General features: G+C 45.8%; 1 protein-coding gene across 3 annotated transcripts in view; it reads left to right on the top strand.

Annotated features, from left to right (window-relative positions):
* The first annotated feature begins 1,700 nt into the window (after positions 1-1,700).
* NR6A1 (nuclear receptor subfamily 6 group A member 1) overlaps positions 1,701-18,903 on the top strand; it is a 685,712-nt gene continuing 668,509 nt past the window's right edge. The window contains exon 1 of one of the 3 annotated variants that reach the window (XM_069241722.1): positions 1,701-1,936. In XM_069241722.1, coding sequence (XP_069097823.1) covers positions 1,885-1,936 — 52 coding nt within the window. In that variant the 5' untranslated portion in view covers positions 1,701-1,884. The remainder of the gene's footprint in view (positions 1,937-18,903) is intronic. The other 2 variants (XM_069241724.1, XM_069241721.1) reach the window with 2 other exon arrangements.

Raw genomic sequence — 18,903 nt, 5'->3', positions numbered from 1 at the left:
TACCATAAGATAAGTGCTTGCTTTACCTCCAGTATTTAGAAATGCTTTTCCTTTTATTTTTTTAAACAAATACTTTGAAGAACATTTACAAAGTCAACCACTTGGTACTTGCGTTATAAATGCAAAACCTATCACCTTTGTTAAAGCTTATTAGCATTGTGTGCGTGACTGAAAAGAGGGTAACACCCTCCAAATGAGTGTGAGTTGACAGGAATGAGAAAATAAGGTGCTTTTTCCAATGAAAGTGAATGGGTAAATACAAGTCTCAGACTTTCCACTGTTTATGTATGGTTGCTCAATTCTTAGGACATTTCTTAGAGAAAAAACAGGTACAAGCCATTTGTTTTCCTTTTGCTGTTCCGGAACAGCCAAGAGCTGGTAAACGAAAAATAATTTGTGTACAATTGTCAGAATTCTTCTGTTAACACAGCAATGGTCCCTTTGTTCGCTCTAATAATCTTTCTAAAATGACTTTGACATCTAAGTAATTTTCAACTATTTTATGTGTTTGTTGTTTTAGGGTTAATTTTCAAGAAGTCAAAAATGGTAGACTTCACTAGTTTCTCTAATATTTTTACCAGCGGGTGCAAAAATGGTGAGCAGACCTTAATTGGTGAAAGAATGAAAGCCAGTCCCCAAAGCTCTGCTCAGAATTCCAATGGTTGGGGCAATTAATGTCAATGCATCCCATACAAAGGTTCCAAACCATGCCACTTAAATCCACTACCAGGCACTCCCTGTCCCTTTATCTCACTCTTGCAGGTTCCTGCTTTCTCCCTTTATGATGGTTTTCCCGTCTTTCTCTGCCTTTCTGCTTTGTTTTGTCTGCTTTATTTCTCTTGCTCTAGATAAATGTCTGATGCAGAAAAATAAGTGCCGGTCCCCAAAAATGAATGCGGTGACCCACTCAAACCACCAGCTCATATTAAGCACTGGCATGGTGGCAACCTACAACATAGCAGTGTTTTGGAATAAGCACGAGAGAGATTTCACATGAGGAAATTGTAGCTGCCAAGGTTTCAGACGGCTATGTGTGGCATTTTTATTTCAGTGTAAGTATGAGTGACATTTCAATGACTATGAGTGACACTTTCTTGCAAGCAAAGTGAAGCGATGATGAGGGAACCATATAAATATCGTAACAGATCAGGATCTATATCTTCCTTTGTAAACCAGCGCCATCTTGTGGCCTTTGATAAACACTACTCAGAGCTTAGCTAGCAAACTGACAAACTGGAACAAGAAGGTTTTATCACACTTCAGGACTTGGCAACAATCTCAGGCATTGCGGTAATGCAGGAAAAATTATCGGAAATGCGCTATTGTAACGCAAGATGCGTGACACTTAGCAGGACTGGAAAATCAGGATAATTGTATTTGTTCTATAAATGCGTGAGGGTGTGCAATAAAGGAAGTAAGGAGCAAAAACATCTTACAAATCGACATATAGGCACAAAAATGGCCCCTCTCCGGAATGTAATACTAATATAACACCAGGCAGGAGCGATTGCATGCCTCTATTTTCATCTTATTCTGGCCCACTTCGGGTCACAGCCGCGTGGACCATGCCACGGTCCCCGCCATCTTGGCTGCCAGCAGCGCCCCCGCCACGTGACCAGGGAGCCGGTCGCCTAGGAGACGGTGGCGGGCAGGTGGGAGGAACCACCGTGGAAGTGGAGGGGGGGCTGGGCTGGAAGTTTCACGCAGCCGGAGCTCCTCTTTCAGCCGGGGAGCCCTGCCCCCCTGTTTATCCGTCCGGGGCCTGGAGCAGCCCAGCCGGTGCGGTCCCCCCACTCGGTGACAGCGGCCGGGATGGAGCAGGGCAGGCCCCGCTGAGCGCGCGCAGGTATAGCGCTGAATTATTCACCTGCGGCTTCTAGCATCATGGAGCTGCAGAGCATGGCCAGCGGCTTCCCCCAGCTGGACCCCGGCAGCGGTGAGTGGCACCGATGCAGCGCGGAGCTGACCTGCCTCTTGGCGCTTTAAATTGTGGGTGTAATGATCGGCCTGGGAGGATGAAATGCGCAGTCAGCTTCACCCAGCAGCAGTTGTGCGCAGGGACCCAACCCGCTCAGCTGCCTCAGTGAGACGGAACTTGCGCCTTTAAGGCGAATCATGCAGTGATCTCCGCAGCAGGCGCTTAACCCGATGCGCTTTTTATAAGGGTATTCATTGTATTCTGTGCTGGCACTCCTGCATTGTATATTACTATTCAGGGACCAGGCGCACCGCTTTTATTGAAGATGTGCCGCCCCGTTACCAATTATTACATTTGAAAACACTTCACCTGAGTTGTGGTCCCGGTTTGACTTGCCGCGTGACCCTTAGAGACGCAGCTCGTGCCCACAATTTCCGAACATTACCTTAAAATGCATGTATAATAACGTGGGCATGTATTTATCTTTGGTGTCAAAGCACATTACCGTTATGTGTAAATTCTGTTGGTTTGGTCCGTATATCAGATGATATTGCTCTAACACTTTGTCCTTCATCTACACGTACATTTATTGGCATGGTGTGCGTGCAGCAGGTGCAGTGGCACCGGGGCCCATCTCTTTGTAGGTCACTTGAACCCTGCAAACTGGCTCTATTTACCTCCCCAAACAGCAGTAAAAGGGACCGTTTCCCGTGCTTGCACCAGAGTCAAGGCATGCATGCCACGCTCCTGCGCGCAACCATCACATGCATGGGAGGAATGTTTATCTTTCAACCTGTGGAAGCTACAAATATTCTGCAGAATGAGGGGTATTTGGGGGTCCACCCGAGGGATATGTTGAGACGTCATTAGTGCATTGTGATGGGATCAGCAGGTAAACAAATATTAAGATTGATATTTCTAGCTCGTAAATGAGTTCTGCATCTCTTAAACATGTGAGGATTGGGAGTCAGGAGTTGTTATTCTGTCCGTCAACCTGCCATTTATGTACCCTCTGGGAAGTATTAAATGTAAGTTTCATCTCAGGAAATGTGCATTTAAAACTACTAATTAAGTACAAGCAGTTTTGCTGATTTTTTTTCTCTTAATTTCCTGGAGCAATACTTTGTTAAGCGAACCTTAAAAATCACAGAGTTGATGTTGTAAATAAAGTGTCTGCGTAATTTAAATGCTAGAACTACTGGCGCATGTTATATAGAGCATTAACCCAACAGTTTTTGCACCATCTAAACTACATACCATGTAATGTGTGACTTCAACATTTGCTTACAAATTGTAATAAGCGAGTGGTCACAGTGTCCTGCAATAAATGCACGAACAGCCCGCCCCCCCAAAATCTTAAATTAACCTCCTTGTTCTGCTTAATCATGAAGAAAGTGGCTGAAGTTGCCAAGCATGGAATAACTGCCTATTGTTCCAGAATTTTGGAATGAGTGCCTGCTTCTAGGGATTATTGATGTTAGAAGACCTTGTGAAGCCAAGCACGGCCAGGGAAGGACCGACTTCCAGCATATTGGGATCAGATCACGGATCCCAGAATATTGGAGTGAGTGCCTGACGCCTTACAACATCGTAATGGTTGAGTCTGGCCCGCCAGAATTTTGGAATAAGTTACCTCATGCCCCCCACCCCAAATTTTGGGGTAATGAATTTTTTGAAGCAGAATCGAGGCTTAAATGCTCAGTTCCAGAAACTCAGCGTTACATGCCCAAGTCCACACACTTTTGGAGTACGGTTTTGATCATGCAGAATCCCATTTTAAATATTATTATTTTTTTTACAATGTTTTGATGTAGCCCTTGCTAGACCCTGAAGAGTGAAAGGGAGCTTTACAACAAAGTGTACTATGATAAAAACGTGCACAACATCTGCCAATGGAAGAGAAATGGCATAAAAAATACATTGTTGTAGCAAATGAGAACTACATACATGTGTGGTTAGCATTTAAATGCATACACCTTTGCAGTCAGCAGTAACTAAACATACATATCGAGAGAGGCAGAGAACAGTAAGGTACATTTGTAATTAGCCGCAGTTGTAGGGTTGAGCACGAAGGAGCTATGAGGTTTACTTGAACCTGTATTTGCTGATAGGTATCTGACATACTGTGTCTAGTGCTGGTGCAGTTGACGGGGTTTATACATGTGAGACACAACATTACTGCACCAGTGGGAGTTCTAGGTCATCGGAAGGCTTGAACAAAGTGGGTGATATTAGGGCAGGCGTAATAAATTAATTTTGGTTCGGCTTGAAGACTTAGAGTATAACAGCGAGTCTTGGGATAGGTGCCTGATCACCCAAAACACTTTTGGGTACGTGCCTGATCGACCAAATTCTTGGGATGCATCCCTGGTTGCCCAGAAATTTAGGATACATGCCTGATCACCGATTCTCTTGAGATAAATGTCTGATCCTATAGACTTTGGATATGTGCCTAATCGGCCAGTAAATGTTTATAAATGCCTGATCACTAAGGATATCAGAGTAAGTGTCTGACATTTAAGAATCTTGAGAAATGTTCATAATTAACCAGAAGCTTTTGATTCATGGCTGATTGCCCAGAATTTTGTGAGATGTGCCTGATCGCAAAAATCTTTAGATATGTGTCTGATTTCTCAGAATCCTGCGATGTGTGCCTAATCTTTCACTGTTTTGGAATAAACGCTTCATTGCCAAGTACTTTTGGTTGCATGCTGGTCAACCAATATCTTGGAATAAGGGTGTGATCCTACAGGATCTTGTGATATGTGCCTTATCTTCTAGAATCTTGGCACACTTGTCTGATCTGCCAGAATCTTGGAATGCGTGCCTTATCATTCAGTATATTGAAATAAAAGTCTGATCCTGCAGGATCTTGGGTGTGTGTCTGGTTGCAGAGAATCCAGGAATGTGTCCCTGAATGTCCATAATATTGGGATGTGTATCCAAGAGACCAGACTATTGGGATGTGTGCCTGATAGCACAGAATCCTGGGATGTATGCTTGATTGCCCATAATCTTAGTATACATGCCTGATCAACCAGAATCTTGGGATATTATACCTGGGTTCCCAGAATATTGGGATATATGCCTGATCACCGTTTACCTAGGGATAAATGTCTGACCCCATAGACTGTGGGTATGTGCCTGTTGGGCTGGTACATTTGGTTAGGTACCTGATCATCCAGTATATTGGATTAAATGTCTGATCCTGCAGGATCTTGGAATGTGTGCCTGATCTCCCAGAATCTTGGCATACTTGCCTGATATTCCTGAATCTAGGGATACATGCCTGATCATTCACTATCTTGGAAAAAAGGTCTGATCCTGCAGGATCTTGGCATGTGTGCCTGATTTTACAGAATATTGGGATGTGTGCCTGATTGCCTACAATTTTCGGCTAACTTTGAGATGAGTATACACATGCCATGTAGCGGATTGGGTCGGGACTTTTAGAGGTGCTGGTGAGGAACGATGAGTCAGACATAGTTCATCTGTCCATGAAGATGCCAGTTGAGATGCAGTATGGCTGTTTGTGAGGTGAGTGTGGCCAGTGTTGGTCTTCAGTTTGGAGAGATGGGGTTTGAGAGATGTCTTGATAGCTGGGAAGGAAGAAGCAGCTATTGGTTTGTGAGGGAGTTCTGCTGCAGGGGACTGAGGACATTGAAGCATCTGACTCAATGTGACGCACCTGGAGGTTTTGATGCTGTGGAAAGGCTGTGGTTGGAAAAGTGCAGATGTTTGGAAAGGGACTCACAAGAGCGATCTTGGAAGAGGCAAGTTTGGGGGAAGGTACTTTGAATAGCTTTAGGTACCAGAATTAATATTTTCTACAGGCCCACATTTTATGCTTCCAGCAAACCCTACTTACTCATAAGAGAGTTGCTGGTGTAACTGGGGAAATTACTGAGGGGTTTTGTGCCAATATAGATAACCTTGTCAAGAGAAGAGCATGGTGTGAGGGAGGCCAGGTTGGATTTTCCGTAACATAAATATCTAGTTCTCAAATGCCCAGATTGTTGGAATAAGTTCCTGACCATGCAGAATTCAGAAACACTCCTAGGTGCTGCAGGATCCAGAAATAAGTGTTGAACTGTCTAGCTGGTGTAGCAAAATCCAGAAATAAGTGTCTGGTCCAGCAGCAATGGACGCTGTAAAAGCAAGAAATGAGAGGCAGGCCTTGTAGGATCTAAAAATCAAGCCTGCTCCAGCAGGAACCAGAACAATTGCATGAGCAGCCCCAGTCATGAAATAAGTGCCTGACCTGGAAGGGCCTAGAACCCTGCAAAGTCATTGGATCGTTAGTGGGCCATCCATGGTCTTGAAATGAGTACTCAGTACTCCATAGACTTGGAATAACTGCCAACCCCTTCAGAATCTTGGAGCCGGTTCTCTAGCCTGGCATCAGAATTAAATCATTGCATAACCCTTCAGAATCTTGAAATCAGATCCTAGCCCTGCAGAGTATTGAAAGAATTGTCTAACCGTTCAGAAATCTTGGAATCGGAGCCTACCCCTGCAGAATCCAGTAATCAGTGCCCATCCCTGCAGAATCCAGTAATCATTGCCCATCCCTGCAGAATCCAGTAATCAGTGCCCATCCCTGCAGAATCCAGTAATCAGTGCCTAGCCTTGCAGAATCCTGTAATCGTTGCCTATCCCTGCAGAATCTTGGCATCAGGGCCTATACCTGCAGAATCCTGTAATCTGTGTCTATCCCTGCAGAATCTTGGAAGCAGTGCCTAGCCCTGCTAAATTTTGGAAGCAGTGCCTATCCCTACAGAATTCTGTAATCAGTGCCTAGCCTTGCAAAATCTTGGAATTAGTGCCTCGCCCTGCAGAATCATGGAATCAGTGCCTAGTCCTGCAGAAGCTAGGAATTAGTGCCTAGCCCTGCAGAATCATGGAATCAGTGCCTAGTCCTGCAGAAGCTAGGAATTAGTGCCTAGCCCTGCAGAATCATGGAATCAGTCCCTAGCCCTGCAGAAGCTAGGAATCAGTGCCTAGCCCTGCAGAAGCCTGCAATCAGTGCCTAGCCCTGTAGGACCTTGGAATCAGTATTCAGTGCTGCATAGTCTTAGAGTACATGCTCCACCTTTCGCAGTTTTGGCATAAGTGCCAGGCCCTGCCAAATCTTAAAAACACTGCCCATCTGTCCTTCCGTCCAGCATCTTGAAGAAGCCTCGCCTTGCAGAATCCTGGAATAAGTGTTTAGCTCTTCTGTGCTGCACCGTCCGCTACTTTGAATGACATTCCCGACCATGGCGAACATTGAAGTAAAGCGCCATGATGTAAGTGCCTGGAACGCTTTATGCCTGACGCTCGGCACTGTTTTTAGAGTCTCTCTTCCCTTTCAATGAGTGTTCCCTCAAGATGTGGCCGTTCGACTAATGCAGACTGAGTCCCAGGCAGGAAGCTTTCAGTTTCTTTGTAGATTCCCTTATTATCAAGAGGGCGGGGTCTCCAGGCCCCAGGATGTGCTGGTGGGTGGAGGGCTCTGTCAAGGACCCTTTTATTGGCTTCAGACATTTCCCCCTGGTGTTAGTAATGGGCAGGTTTTATTGCTAACGTGTGAGAGGTCACTGGAGGTCGTAAAAGGTGAACTTTTGAACTTGGGGAAGGGCCTTGGAGCAGTTTTCTGAAGCAGTACCACGGAGGGCGTCCCCACAGAGGGGTTTGGGGGCAGCGAGGAGGGAAAACAGTGCGCCGAGCCCTCAGATGTGTGTTGGAACAAAGTGTGCGCCTCGAAGCACACGGGAGCTGTGCCTGGACTCTAGCCACATCTGTGCGTTGTGAGTGTGACGTTACATCTGTGCGTAGCGAGTGTGACATGTTACCTCTGTGTGTTGAAAGTGAGCACAAACCCCCGACTGTATCAGAATCATACCTACATCTGCTTAATGTAGGGTATGGTAGTCACATCTGTGCGTTCTGTGTGAGCGTGATATGTCGAGCTGTGTGTTGTGAGCGTGATACCTAGATCTGTGCGGTGTGAACGTTGAGTGTGACACCTACATCTGTGCGTTGTGAGTGTGATACCTAGATCTGTGTGTTGTGTGGGTGATACCTAGATCTGTGCTTTCTGAGTGTGACACCTACATCTGTGTGTTGTGTGATACCTAGATCTGTCTGTTGTGTGGGTGATACCCAGATCTGTGCTTTCTGAGTGTGACACCTACATCTGTGTGTTGTGTGATACCTAGATCTGTCTGTTGTGTGGGTGATACCTAGATCTGTGCTTTCTGAGTGTGACACCTACATCTGTGTGTTGTGTGATACCTAGATCTGTCTGTTGTGTGGGTGATACCCAGATCTGTGCTTTCTGAGTGTGACACCTACATCTGTGTGTTGTGTGATACCTAGATCTGTCTGTTGTGTGGGTGATACCCAGATCTGTGCTTTCTGAGTGTGATACCTACATCTGTGTGTTGTGATACTTTCATTGGTGCGTTGTGAGTGTGATACCTTCATCGGTGCGAAGGTGCGTTGTGAGTGTGTCACCTTCATCTGTGCGTTGTGAGTGTGCATTTTAGGCCCCAGTGGGACTATACGGGACCCATGTCCGTGTGTACCTCGAACTCATTGACGCTGTCCGCGTTGTTTAGTCCTTTGGGTGCTCGTGCGTGTGCGCGCGCCCATCTTAAACTTCACTCAGCATGTGCAGGATGGAATGTGTACACAGTGTGTTATTTTTGTGTTCCCGAGCCTCTTGGATACGATTGGCTCCAGAAGGACACCTGTGCGTGCTTGAGGTGGCGGTGACTTCTCGAAAGCCGGGAAAGGAATCCGTCACCTGATACTGTAATACTCGGAGGACGCAGGCGAGAGCGAGAGGTTGGGCAGACGGTGGCATTACCTTGTCTCATGCACTTGCATCGGATTAAGAAGTATTTAAGCAGCGGTAATAAGTGATGCAATTTATCTGTTTAAGTTAAACAATCGCGAGCCCCTCCACCGAAATAAGGAAGTCCCGGTAAATGACACAGTTGCACTTAGCTTTGAACTAACATGTCAAAGATCCCGGGAAAGGTGTTCGTTGTACTTCATCTAGCTCCTGTCGGCGGTGCAGCCCCTTCAGGGAGCATTGTGACTAGCGGGAGAGTGAGATGGGGTGTGGGGTCCGCAGAGAGCCGATTACAGGGGCTGGGCTGCCCCCTTTACACGGCGCATCTCCAGGGAGAGGCGCGTTGCACAGACTCACACGGTTTGTAGTGCTGCAGTCAGGATGCCGGGATTCGAGCTCCCACGCCGGTTCCAAAGTTCCCCGGGAGACAGGCGTGTTCCTTTGTTGAACTTACCGAAGCAAAGGGTCCACAGTTAAATGCCTGCTGTTGTGTATGCTGCTTCTTTGTATATATATATTGCAAAAAACACAGTTATTCTTAGAAAAAAATGTTACATTAAATTACTACCTTTTTGCCCACCGACCCTTAACAGCCATTCTAAAAAACTTGACACAGATCGATTCACAAAGTCATTTGCGAAGCCTAATTCTAATGTAGGTGTGTAAAAGGCTTGATTTTCTGAGTGTAGATTTACAGCTTGGAGGAGACTAAACGAGTTCTACTAGTGTAGATGCAGGTGGAGATTTACTCCAGTCACAGGCAGGAGATTGCACCGGTACATATAGGTGGAGATTTACTCCACTCACAGGCAGGAGACTACACGTGTTCTACTAGTGTAGGTGCAGGTGCACATTTACTCCAGTCACAGGCAGAAGATACACATCTACTAGTGTAGATGCAGGTGAAGATTTACTCCAGTCACTGGCAGGAGACTACACGTTTTCTACTATGTAGATGCTGGTGGAGATTTACTCCATTCACAGGCAGGAGACTTCACAGGTAGGTACAGGTGGAGATTTACTCCATTCACAGGCAGGAGACTATACGTGTTCTACTAGTGTAGATGCAGGTGCAGATTTACTCCAGTCACAGGCAGGAGACTGCACGGGTACATACAGGTGGAGATTAACTCCAGTCACGGGCAAGAGACTACATGTGTTCTACTAGTGTAGGTACAGGTCGAGAGTTACTCCATTCACAGGCAGGAGACTTCACGGGTAGATACAGATGGAGATTTACTTCAGTCACAGGTAGGAGACTACACGTGTTCTAGTAGTGTGGATACAGGTGGAGATTTACTCCAGTCACAGGCATGAGACTACACGTGTTCTACTAGTGTAGATGCAGGTGCACATTTACTCCAGTCACAGGCAGAAGATACACATCTTCTACTAGTGTAGATGCAGGTGAAGATTTACTCCAGTCACTGGCAGGAGACTACACGTTTTCTACTATGTAGATGCAGGTGGAGATTTACTCCATTCACAGGCAGGAGACTTCACAGGTAGGTACAGGTGGAGATTTACTCCATTCACAGGCAGGAGACTATACGTGTTCTACTAGTGTAGATGCAGGTGAAGATTTACTCCAGTCACAGGCAGGAGACTAAACGTGTTCTACTAGTGTAGACGCAGGTGCAGATTTACTCCAGTCACAGGCAGGAGACTACACGTGTTCTACTAGTGTAGTACACATGTTCTACTAGTGTAGATGCAGGTGCAGATTTACTCCAATCTAAGGAAAGGGGGGGGCGGGAGAATTAATGGTCCAGTGTACAGTCTCCCATAGTCATTAATCACAAAAACAAAAGGTATACTGTTCCAAAATTATAAAGACAGGGGGACCTGATTCTTCAGGAGCGAGCACCCCCAGGCATCACAATGGATGTCTAGCTTCATCATCGGGAATGCTCCTCGTCAAACCGGCACTGCAATGCCTCACGGGCTCCCCAAAGGAGGGGGCTCTTAGCCGAAAACCTCTAAAAGTGACTTGTTCGGTATGGTTATATAGAGGTGAACACCTTATTACAGGCACCAAGAGAATCAGGAGAGGAAAAAAACTAAAATTGTCTCTTAATCTCAAAACACATCATAAATTTAATCAGTTTAAATGAGATGAAGGCCAAGATTAAAAACGAACCGAAAGTGGAAGTTGAGTGGTAATGCTCATGTACTTTCAAAAACAAAACCAAAACTTAGAGGCCTGAAACTATCATGGAAACTCTAATCATGGGTCAACATGTTTCACGTCTTGTGGTCCAGCCGGATCCATCGACGCTTCATCAGGACCAAAAAACTACTTCTCCTATAACACAATTAAATGTAAACCCTAAACTTGGGGCTAAGTAGTGAACCTACCCTCCGGCAGTGCTCCCGAACAGCACAGGTAGGAGACTACACGTTTCCTACTATGTAGATGCAGATGGAGATTTACTCCATTCACAGGCAGGAGACTTCACAGGTAGATACAGGTGGAAATTTATTCCAGTCACAGGCAGGAGACTATACGTGTTCTACTAGTGTAGATGCAAGTGGAGATTTACTCCAGTCACAGACAGGAGACTATACATGTTCTACTAATGTAGAACGTGGTTCCCAACCTTTTGACCTCTGTGGACCCCCCCACTTTATTATTACTGGAACCCCCACAGAATCATTATTGGAATCCAGGGATCCCCACTGAGTCATTACTAAAAGCTGGGGACCTAATCTGTTAATATCATTTAATTTTCTAAGCAGTCGCAGACCCTGTGAGGAGGCTTCACGGACCCCGAGGGGGTCCCCGGACCACAGGTTGGGAACCACTGGTGTAGAGCAATGTGGCTAGTGGGGGGGTATGCCACCCCTCCTTCGGACAAGCCCTGTCAAGGTGTGAGGGACCTTCTCTGCATCCAGCTTTGACACCAGGAATTATCTCACAACTGTTGACCATTTCAAAACCAGTATAAAGTTAAAACTCGAAAGATAGGAGTAAACCAGGGTGAAGCGCCCAGAGTGGCATGTAAACGCTGTGTGACGTACTGGAAGAGTTTTAGAATTCAAGGCAAACTTATTTTTGACTATGTTATGCAATTGGATGATTGATATATATATAGTGTAGCGCTGCGAATCATACCAAGGGAACATCACGGCGCTGGGCCAGTACAGCACACCACAACAGCTAGAACAACCATGTCTTAAAGAGTTTTTAAACTTGAGAAAAGTATGTTCTTAGTGTAAACTGTGAAACGCGGAGACAAGCATCAGGTCCTTTAATGCTACAATAAAATGGTTTTCGCATCTTAACACGCTATACTCTAGAATTACTGTGGTGGGAAACTCCGCACAGAAGAGGCCGCCATAATTAAAAATAATAAAAACCAGCCGCGACAGAATTTAGAGAACATTGAAGGGTAGAGCATTTGAATCCTCAGATCGGTAATTCTAAACCTATAGTCTGCGGATCTTTGGAGGTTCTCAACTGTTTAGCAAAGTAATATTAGCAGATTGCTGAAAATACATAATACGGCAACATTAAAAATAAAATGCTTTGCAAATGAGAAGGAATTTCATACTGGAGGCTAAAACCTCTGTAGGCGTCCTTAGCTTTATTTGAGGGGAGCTGTCCCAGCCCCCCGAGGAGCATCTGGTGTGGGCATTGAAGCCCTGGTCGAGCATGCATTAGGAGCTACACAGATGATATGCTGGGGTCCAGGCACATAGTTATGTCCTTCAGAAAGAAAACCACATATTGAAAAGCTCCAACCTTACTTTTAAAATTAATATTTCGATTTTCATTTTTGTGTGTGAGTTAATTAAAATATTTCTTACTTTGTATATTTATTTGATGCACGTTGGTTTCTGAATGCTGTGTATTGTTTTAAGACACAAATGTCAGAAACAGCTTAGGCGAAGTCCCCTGTTTCTAGTAGTGATTGGGGGGGGCTCTCCGGATTCCAGTAATGATTCAATGGGGGTCCCAGGCTTCCAGTAGTAATTCAGTGGGGGTCCCCGGTTTCCAGTAGTGATTCAGTGGGAGGTCCCTGGATTCCTGTAGTGATTCAGTGGGGGTCCTCGGCTTCCTGTAGTGATTCAGTGGGGGTCCCAGGCCTCCAGTAGTAATTCACTGGGGGTCCCCGGTTTCCAGTAGTGATTCAGTGGGGGGTTCTCATTCCAGTAGTGATTCACTGGGGTCCCTGGCTTCCAGTAGTGATTTAGTGGGGGTCCCTAGATTCCAGCAGTGATTCAGTGGGGGTCCCGGTTTCCAGTAGTGATTCAGTGAGGGGGGGCTCCCAGTTTCCAGTAGTAATTCAGTGGGGGTTCCTGGTTTCTAGTAGTGAGTCAGTGTGGGGTTCCTGGCTTCCTGTAGTGATTCAGGGGGGGTCCTCGGCTTCCAGTAGTGATTCAGAGGGGGTCTCTGGCTTCCAGTAGTGATTCAAAGGGGGTCCCTGGCTTCCAGTATTGATTAAGTGGGGCTCCCCAGCTTTCAATAGTGATTCAGTGGTGTCCCTTACTTCCAGTATTGATTCAGTGGGGGTCCCTGGCTTCCATTGGTGGTTCAGTGGGGCCCCGGCTTCCTGCAGTGATTCAGTGGGGGGCCCAGGCTTTCAGTAGTGATACAGTTAGGGTCTCCATATTCCAGTAGTGAATCATAGGGGGTCCCGGGCCTCTAGTAGTGATTTGGTGGGGGTCCCCAACTTCCAGTAATGATTCATTGGGGTCTCCAGCTTCCAGTAGTGATTCAATGGGGTCCCTGGCTTCTAGTAGTGATTCAGTAGGGGGTCCCCAACTTTCAGTAGTGATTCAGTGGGGGTCACCATCTTCCAGTAGTGAGTCAGTTAGGGTCACCATCTGCCAGTAGTGATTCAGTGGGGTCCCTGGATTCCATTGGTGGTTCAGTGGGGGTCCTCGGCTTTCAGCAGTGAGTCAGTGGGGGGTTCCAGGCTTCCAGTAGTGATTCAGAGAGCGTCCCTGGTTTCTAGTAGTGATTCAGTGGGGGTCCCGGCTTTCAGTAGTGATTCAGTGGGGGTCACCATCTTCCAGTAGTGAGTCAGTTGGGGTCACCATCTGTCAGTAGTGATTCAGTGGGGTTCCTGGATTCCATTGGTGGTTCAGTGGGGGTCCTCGGCTTTCTGCAGTGAGTCAGTGGGGGGTTCCAGGCTTCCAGTAGTGATTCAGAGAGCGTCCCTGGTTTCTAGTAGTGATTCAGTGGGGGTCCCCGGCTTTCAGTAGTGATTCAGTGGGGATCACCATCTTCCAGTAGTGAGTCAGTCTGGGGTCACCATCACCATCTTACAGTAGTGATTCAGTGGGGGGTCACCGGCTGCCAGTAGTGAATCAGTGGGGGTCACCATATTTCAGTAGTGAGTCAGTGGGGGTCACCATCTTCCAGTAGTGAGTCAGTCGGGGTCACCATCACCATCTTACAGTAGTGATTCAGTGGGGGGTCACCGGCTGCCAGTAGTGAATCAGATCGGGGTCTGCAGAAGGTTAAGAACCGCATCTCTCCTTCATTTGGTGTCAGCTGTCTGTATGTCCCCCGCGGCCAGCTTCCTGTCAGATACTAGTAATACATGTTCTCTTCCCCTCTAGACAGTGCAAAGCCCCTCCCACACTTTCTGACCACGCTGTGTGGTTTCCTTACAGTCCATTTTCACTCAAGATTTGAGTTATCAACACGCGCCTGATCCGGGCTTTGGCTGGAAGAGATAAACGTGTGGAAAGAGGGTCCGATAACAGGAATGTGTTTGAAGTTTGAACCAAGCCTATATTCCTTGTACAATCTGGAGTTACCAGAACAGGCAGATAACGAGCCAGGGGTGGGCTTTGCACTTTCTTCACCAACAGTTGTGTGGCTGGCTCAGGAGGTCGGTGATGAAGGCGTTATTTGGCGCACACAGGATGCGCACGTGGGGATGTTCTCCGTCCATGCTTGAGCGCTCCCGCGTAAAGTCACCTCCCAGTGACAGATTTATAATGCACACGTTTATCGCCGTTGTGTAGGGTGACCAGAACCGTGACAAAAAACAGGACATTTCACAAAAATAGAAGAAGGACTACAATTTTACTTCAAACGAGCGCCCAGAATGACCGCGCTCATCAGCACCGAATTGCAGAACAGGCACTAAGGACATAAAATGCAATTTTTTAAAGCCAGTATATTGCCTTTTAATTTAATTGCTTTCTGATAACACCTGCTATCTCTTCTTTGGAAAAAAAAAAATCACCTCCCACAGTTTTCAGGAGCCCCTCTTTAAAAACCGGAACATGAGCTAAATTTCCCAAAATCTGCCAGGACAACTGGTGAAAAAACGGGACTGTCCGGGCAAATCCGGGACGCCAGGTCACCTTACTGATGTGACCTTCTTTCTGCTGTTTACCTTACAAGGGCTGACTTGAGCAGCCCTCTGATTGGTCGATCTGTACCCCTCAGTGTTTGGTCTGTTCTGGCACCAGACATTCTGATTGGCTGTCACAGCATGGAAGCACTCTTCTGTTGCCAGAACAGTGCTTAATTTGAGCCAGTGGTTGTCAGTGGGGGGCACCAGCACATATTTGTTTTGACCGGCACTTATTTCTCCACATCAGACATTTCCCGAGACCAACAGAGGGAAAAACAAACAAAACGAAAAAACAGAGGAAGAGAATTACATAAAAGAAAGTAAACAGACACATCAAAGAGTGAGATAAGGGGGCAGGGAATGCCGGGCAGTGAACTGAAGAAGTCTGAGGTGGATTCGGGACTGCTCGCCCTCGCTGTTCTCATTTATACTGCCAGCTGCACATGTCTGAGCAATGCTCTGGGCACCAGCACCTGTTATTGTACAAATTAAGCACTGTGCCAGAATAAACAGCACGCTCGCTTGTGAGCTCTTTGGTTCTCCCATCAATGTTCAGCATTCACTAATGTGGTTTACCTCAGCAAATATTACCTCCCGTCTTCCTTCAGTGACACGTGTGTCCAAGCATCGAGAACTTCATAGGTAATGCAGTGCATTCAAAATGGCCGCACATTCACTAGCGCTTCATAAACTGCGAATCGGGCCAATCTGAGATGACACTACATCAGGGGAGGGGTGCTGAACTTTTCAGAAAAGCATAGAGTCTAGTTAACTTTGTGAAACATCATTTAAATACATTCACTATGAGTAGGCACTGAGGAAGTATAGGGTATGCAAGAGCTGCAAAACGATAAAGTGTATCGTACCAAACAGTGCTTAATTTGTAAAATAGTAAGTGCCAGTGCCCTTGTCAGGAGGCCGCTGAAGCTTGCACCACCTACGGCCCATTCCAGTTATACCAATGACATTATAAACACAACTACTAACCATCACACTCATACCCGTGTGACTATTCAGACGATTCCAGGTCACTCGAAGCTGTAGGTGTAGCTTGGGCAGCAGGTAATAATTAATTTTAGTATACATTGAATTAATAAACACTGTTGTTGTGCTCTTCTCAAAGTTAGACCGACACCACCACCATGTGGTGGACTGTCATTAGTGCAGGTGTTGACAATTAAGTGCCGGTATTGAGCACCTGAAACCACTGGCTCAAATTAAGCACTGATATCCTGGTACTGCAATACATAGGTAACTATGTATGGTTGCCACCACAGCATGTCCACACAATGCCACCAGTGTACCTGCAGACTATGCAACCGTCATGTACCAATAGTGTAATCTATAGTGTACTCACCGACTGCATTGTGTATTCACAAGCTGGAAGCATAGTTGCCTACGTGCTGGCAACATGGTGAAACTAGAGCCCCCAAGCATAACATACTCACATACCAGTTGATGCCCACATAATGCCACCAGTTTTCCTGCATACTGAAAACCTATACAACCATGGCATACCTTTAGTGTAATCTGAGAATATCTGCAGCCCGCAAGCACTGTGTACCCACAGGCTGCAAGTATTACGTGCACATAGCCATCATAGCACTCCCACATAATGGCACCTGCTTATCCACAGACTACAAGCCTATAGATCCATGTTATGCTCAAAGTGTAATCTGAGCATACCCATATACTGCAAACATTGTGTACCAATAGACTATTGACACACAATATCTGCATACTTCAAGTACAGTCTACCTGTTGAATGCAAGCATAGCGTACCCACATGCTGCAAACTTAGGGTACCCACATTCTGTAGGCATAGTGTACTTGTAGACTGAAAGCATGTTACTGAGTTTTTATGTAGTGCGAACAAGACAGAAGAGCTTCAGCTTGCTCTGAAGAGCTAATTGTACATACAAAAGGCAGTAAAACATTGGAGCCTAACCAGAGATGTCTACCGGGAGGAATAAGCACAGCAAATTGCTCCTTTTGTGTTGCGTGGAAGGGAGAGAGCAAAAATTCACCATATTTATCAGGATATGTCACACGTCTGCTCTCTCCTTGTTCTGGTGCACTGTGTGCTGTCTACCGCCAATGCAGACACCCCTGTGCCATGCTGCAAGGGTACCTGCATTAAAGGCGGGATTGTTTTTCTGCACAATCCTAAGAGGCAAGTTCCTCTATGTATGCGTGATGTGGAATGCAACACACATAGAAAGGGGAGGTAAGAGGAGAATATATATTTCTCATTGTTATGCCTCTATCGAGTAGGTCCCCCATTTTGGTGCAAACCCAGGTTTACAAGCCTTTGTAATCTGGGTGTGTGCCAGAATACATGGGTGGATACATGGGTGCACCCCTACTACATCCATGTAAGGCCTACCCAGCACAGCGTAACGTAATACATTCTAATCTGTACCATGCAGTTTGCCTGTAGCTCTTTGGCAGTTCATCGCTCACTGTGCTAGATTACGACTGTAATTTACGAACTGACTTTAAATTTAAATCCAGTGTGCCAGTGTATCAGAACCTTTCAACGCCCAGTGTGCCACTGCATAAGCTCTTTAAATGCACAATGCGTCTCTACATCATGCCTGTAAATCCAGTATGCCGGTGTACCAAGCATCCAAATGCACAGTGCGCTGTTATATGCTGCCTTTAAATGCACAGCGTGCCACTGCACCAGGTATTTAAATGTACAATATGTCGCATGGGAGCTGAAAAGGGGTCGCCCTATGGTTACCACAGCAAACCGTGACAGTTCTATCATATAAGAATGATTTCAGCAGCATCAAAGCATCATCTCTCAAGCCCACCTGCCGCAGCCTTTGCACCATCAAAGCAGGAGAGATGGTGTCAAAGCCTGCAGAGGTCTAAAAAAAACAAAATTTCGTAGCCAGATATATCTTTAACTTGGCTGCTAGCCATGTGCAACAAGGCACTCTATATAGTAGAAACGAGCCATGGCTCAAGGAAACAGGAAACAGGACTTACTGAGTTGTTCATCTCTGGAAAACACCGGGGAAAAAAAAATGATGATTTGTCCAATGAGATGAACTGAAATCTAGGTGGGGGCATCTATTTGGGAATATTACCTCATAAAATATTCCTTCCAAAGTGTTCTTGTGTGTTCCACTTTACCAAAATCTGCAGATGTTGCCCATAAAAATCTGATGGTTCTCGAATCAAATAGAAATTTAGGGACAGCAAACACATTGAGAAATACACCCAGCGTTTTTTTTTCCGTTGGCTGGGAGACGTAGGAGTTTGGTTCCTAAAAAATGAAAAGTTGGTGCGTCAGAATGACATCATTTTGACCCCAAAGTGAGATTTCCGTAAAACGAAAAAGTAGTTCCAAAGAATCCAGCGTCTTCGCTCAAAGAAAATCACAGTGTTCTCGTGGCCATTTTGATCCCTGACTGTGTTTTTACTTCTGGGTATGTAAATGACACAGACTGTTCCCAGCGCTAACTGTCAGATTTTGCATATGGTAGTATGGTAACACGTTTAAGGCCATATTCGGAAACACTGCACACACACGCATCCGATGGGAAACACATTGCGGTTTTACAAAACACAACATTTTTAACATTGTAATGAACGTATTTATCTACAGTTTCCGCGCTGTTTTAAAATGATGCAACAAGAATGCCGTTTCCAGTGTTCCATATGGTTGTATTTGGAACATAAAGTTTTTCATAAAGGCAGTGCTGCAATGGAATATATAAGAGAATGAAAACGTGGAAGAGGGACTGCAAAATAGTGAAGAAGACGGTTTTCTGTCAACTTGAATAACTCTTAAGCAGATTGTTTTTAAATAT

Source organism: Pleurodeles waltl, chromosome 6 (assembly GCF_031143425.1).
Source record: "Pleurodeles waltl isolate 20211129_DDA chromosome 6, aPleWal1.hap1.20221129, whole genome shotgun sequence".
In the NCBI taxonomy this organism is placed as follows: Eukaryota; Metazoa; Chordata; class Amphibia; order Caudata; family Salamandridae; genus Pleurodeles; species Pleurodeles waltl.
The sequence above is the reverse complement of the archived record's forward strand: the minus strand, read 5'-3'. Positions and strand labels throughout refer to the sequence as shown.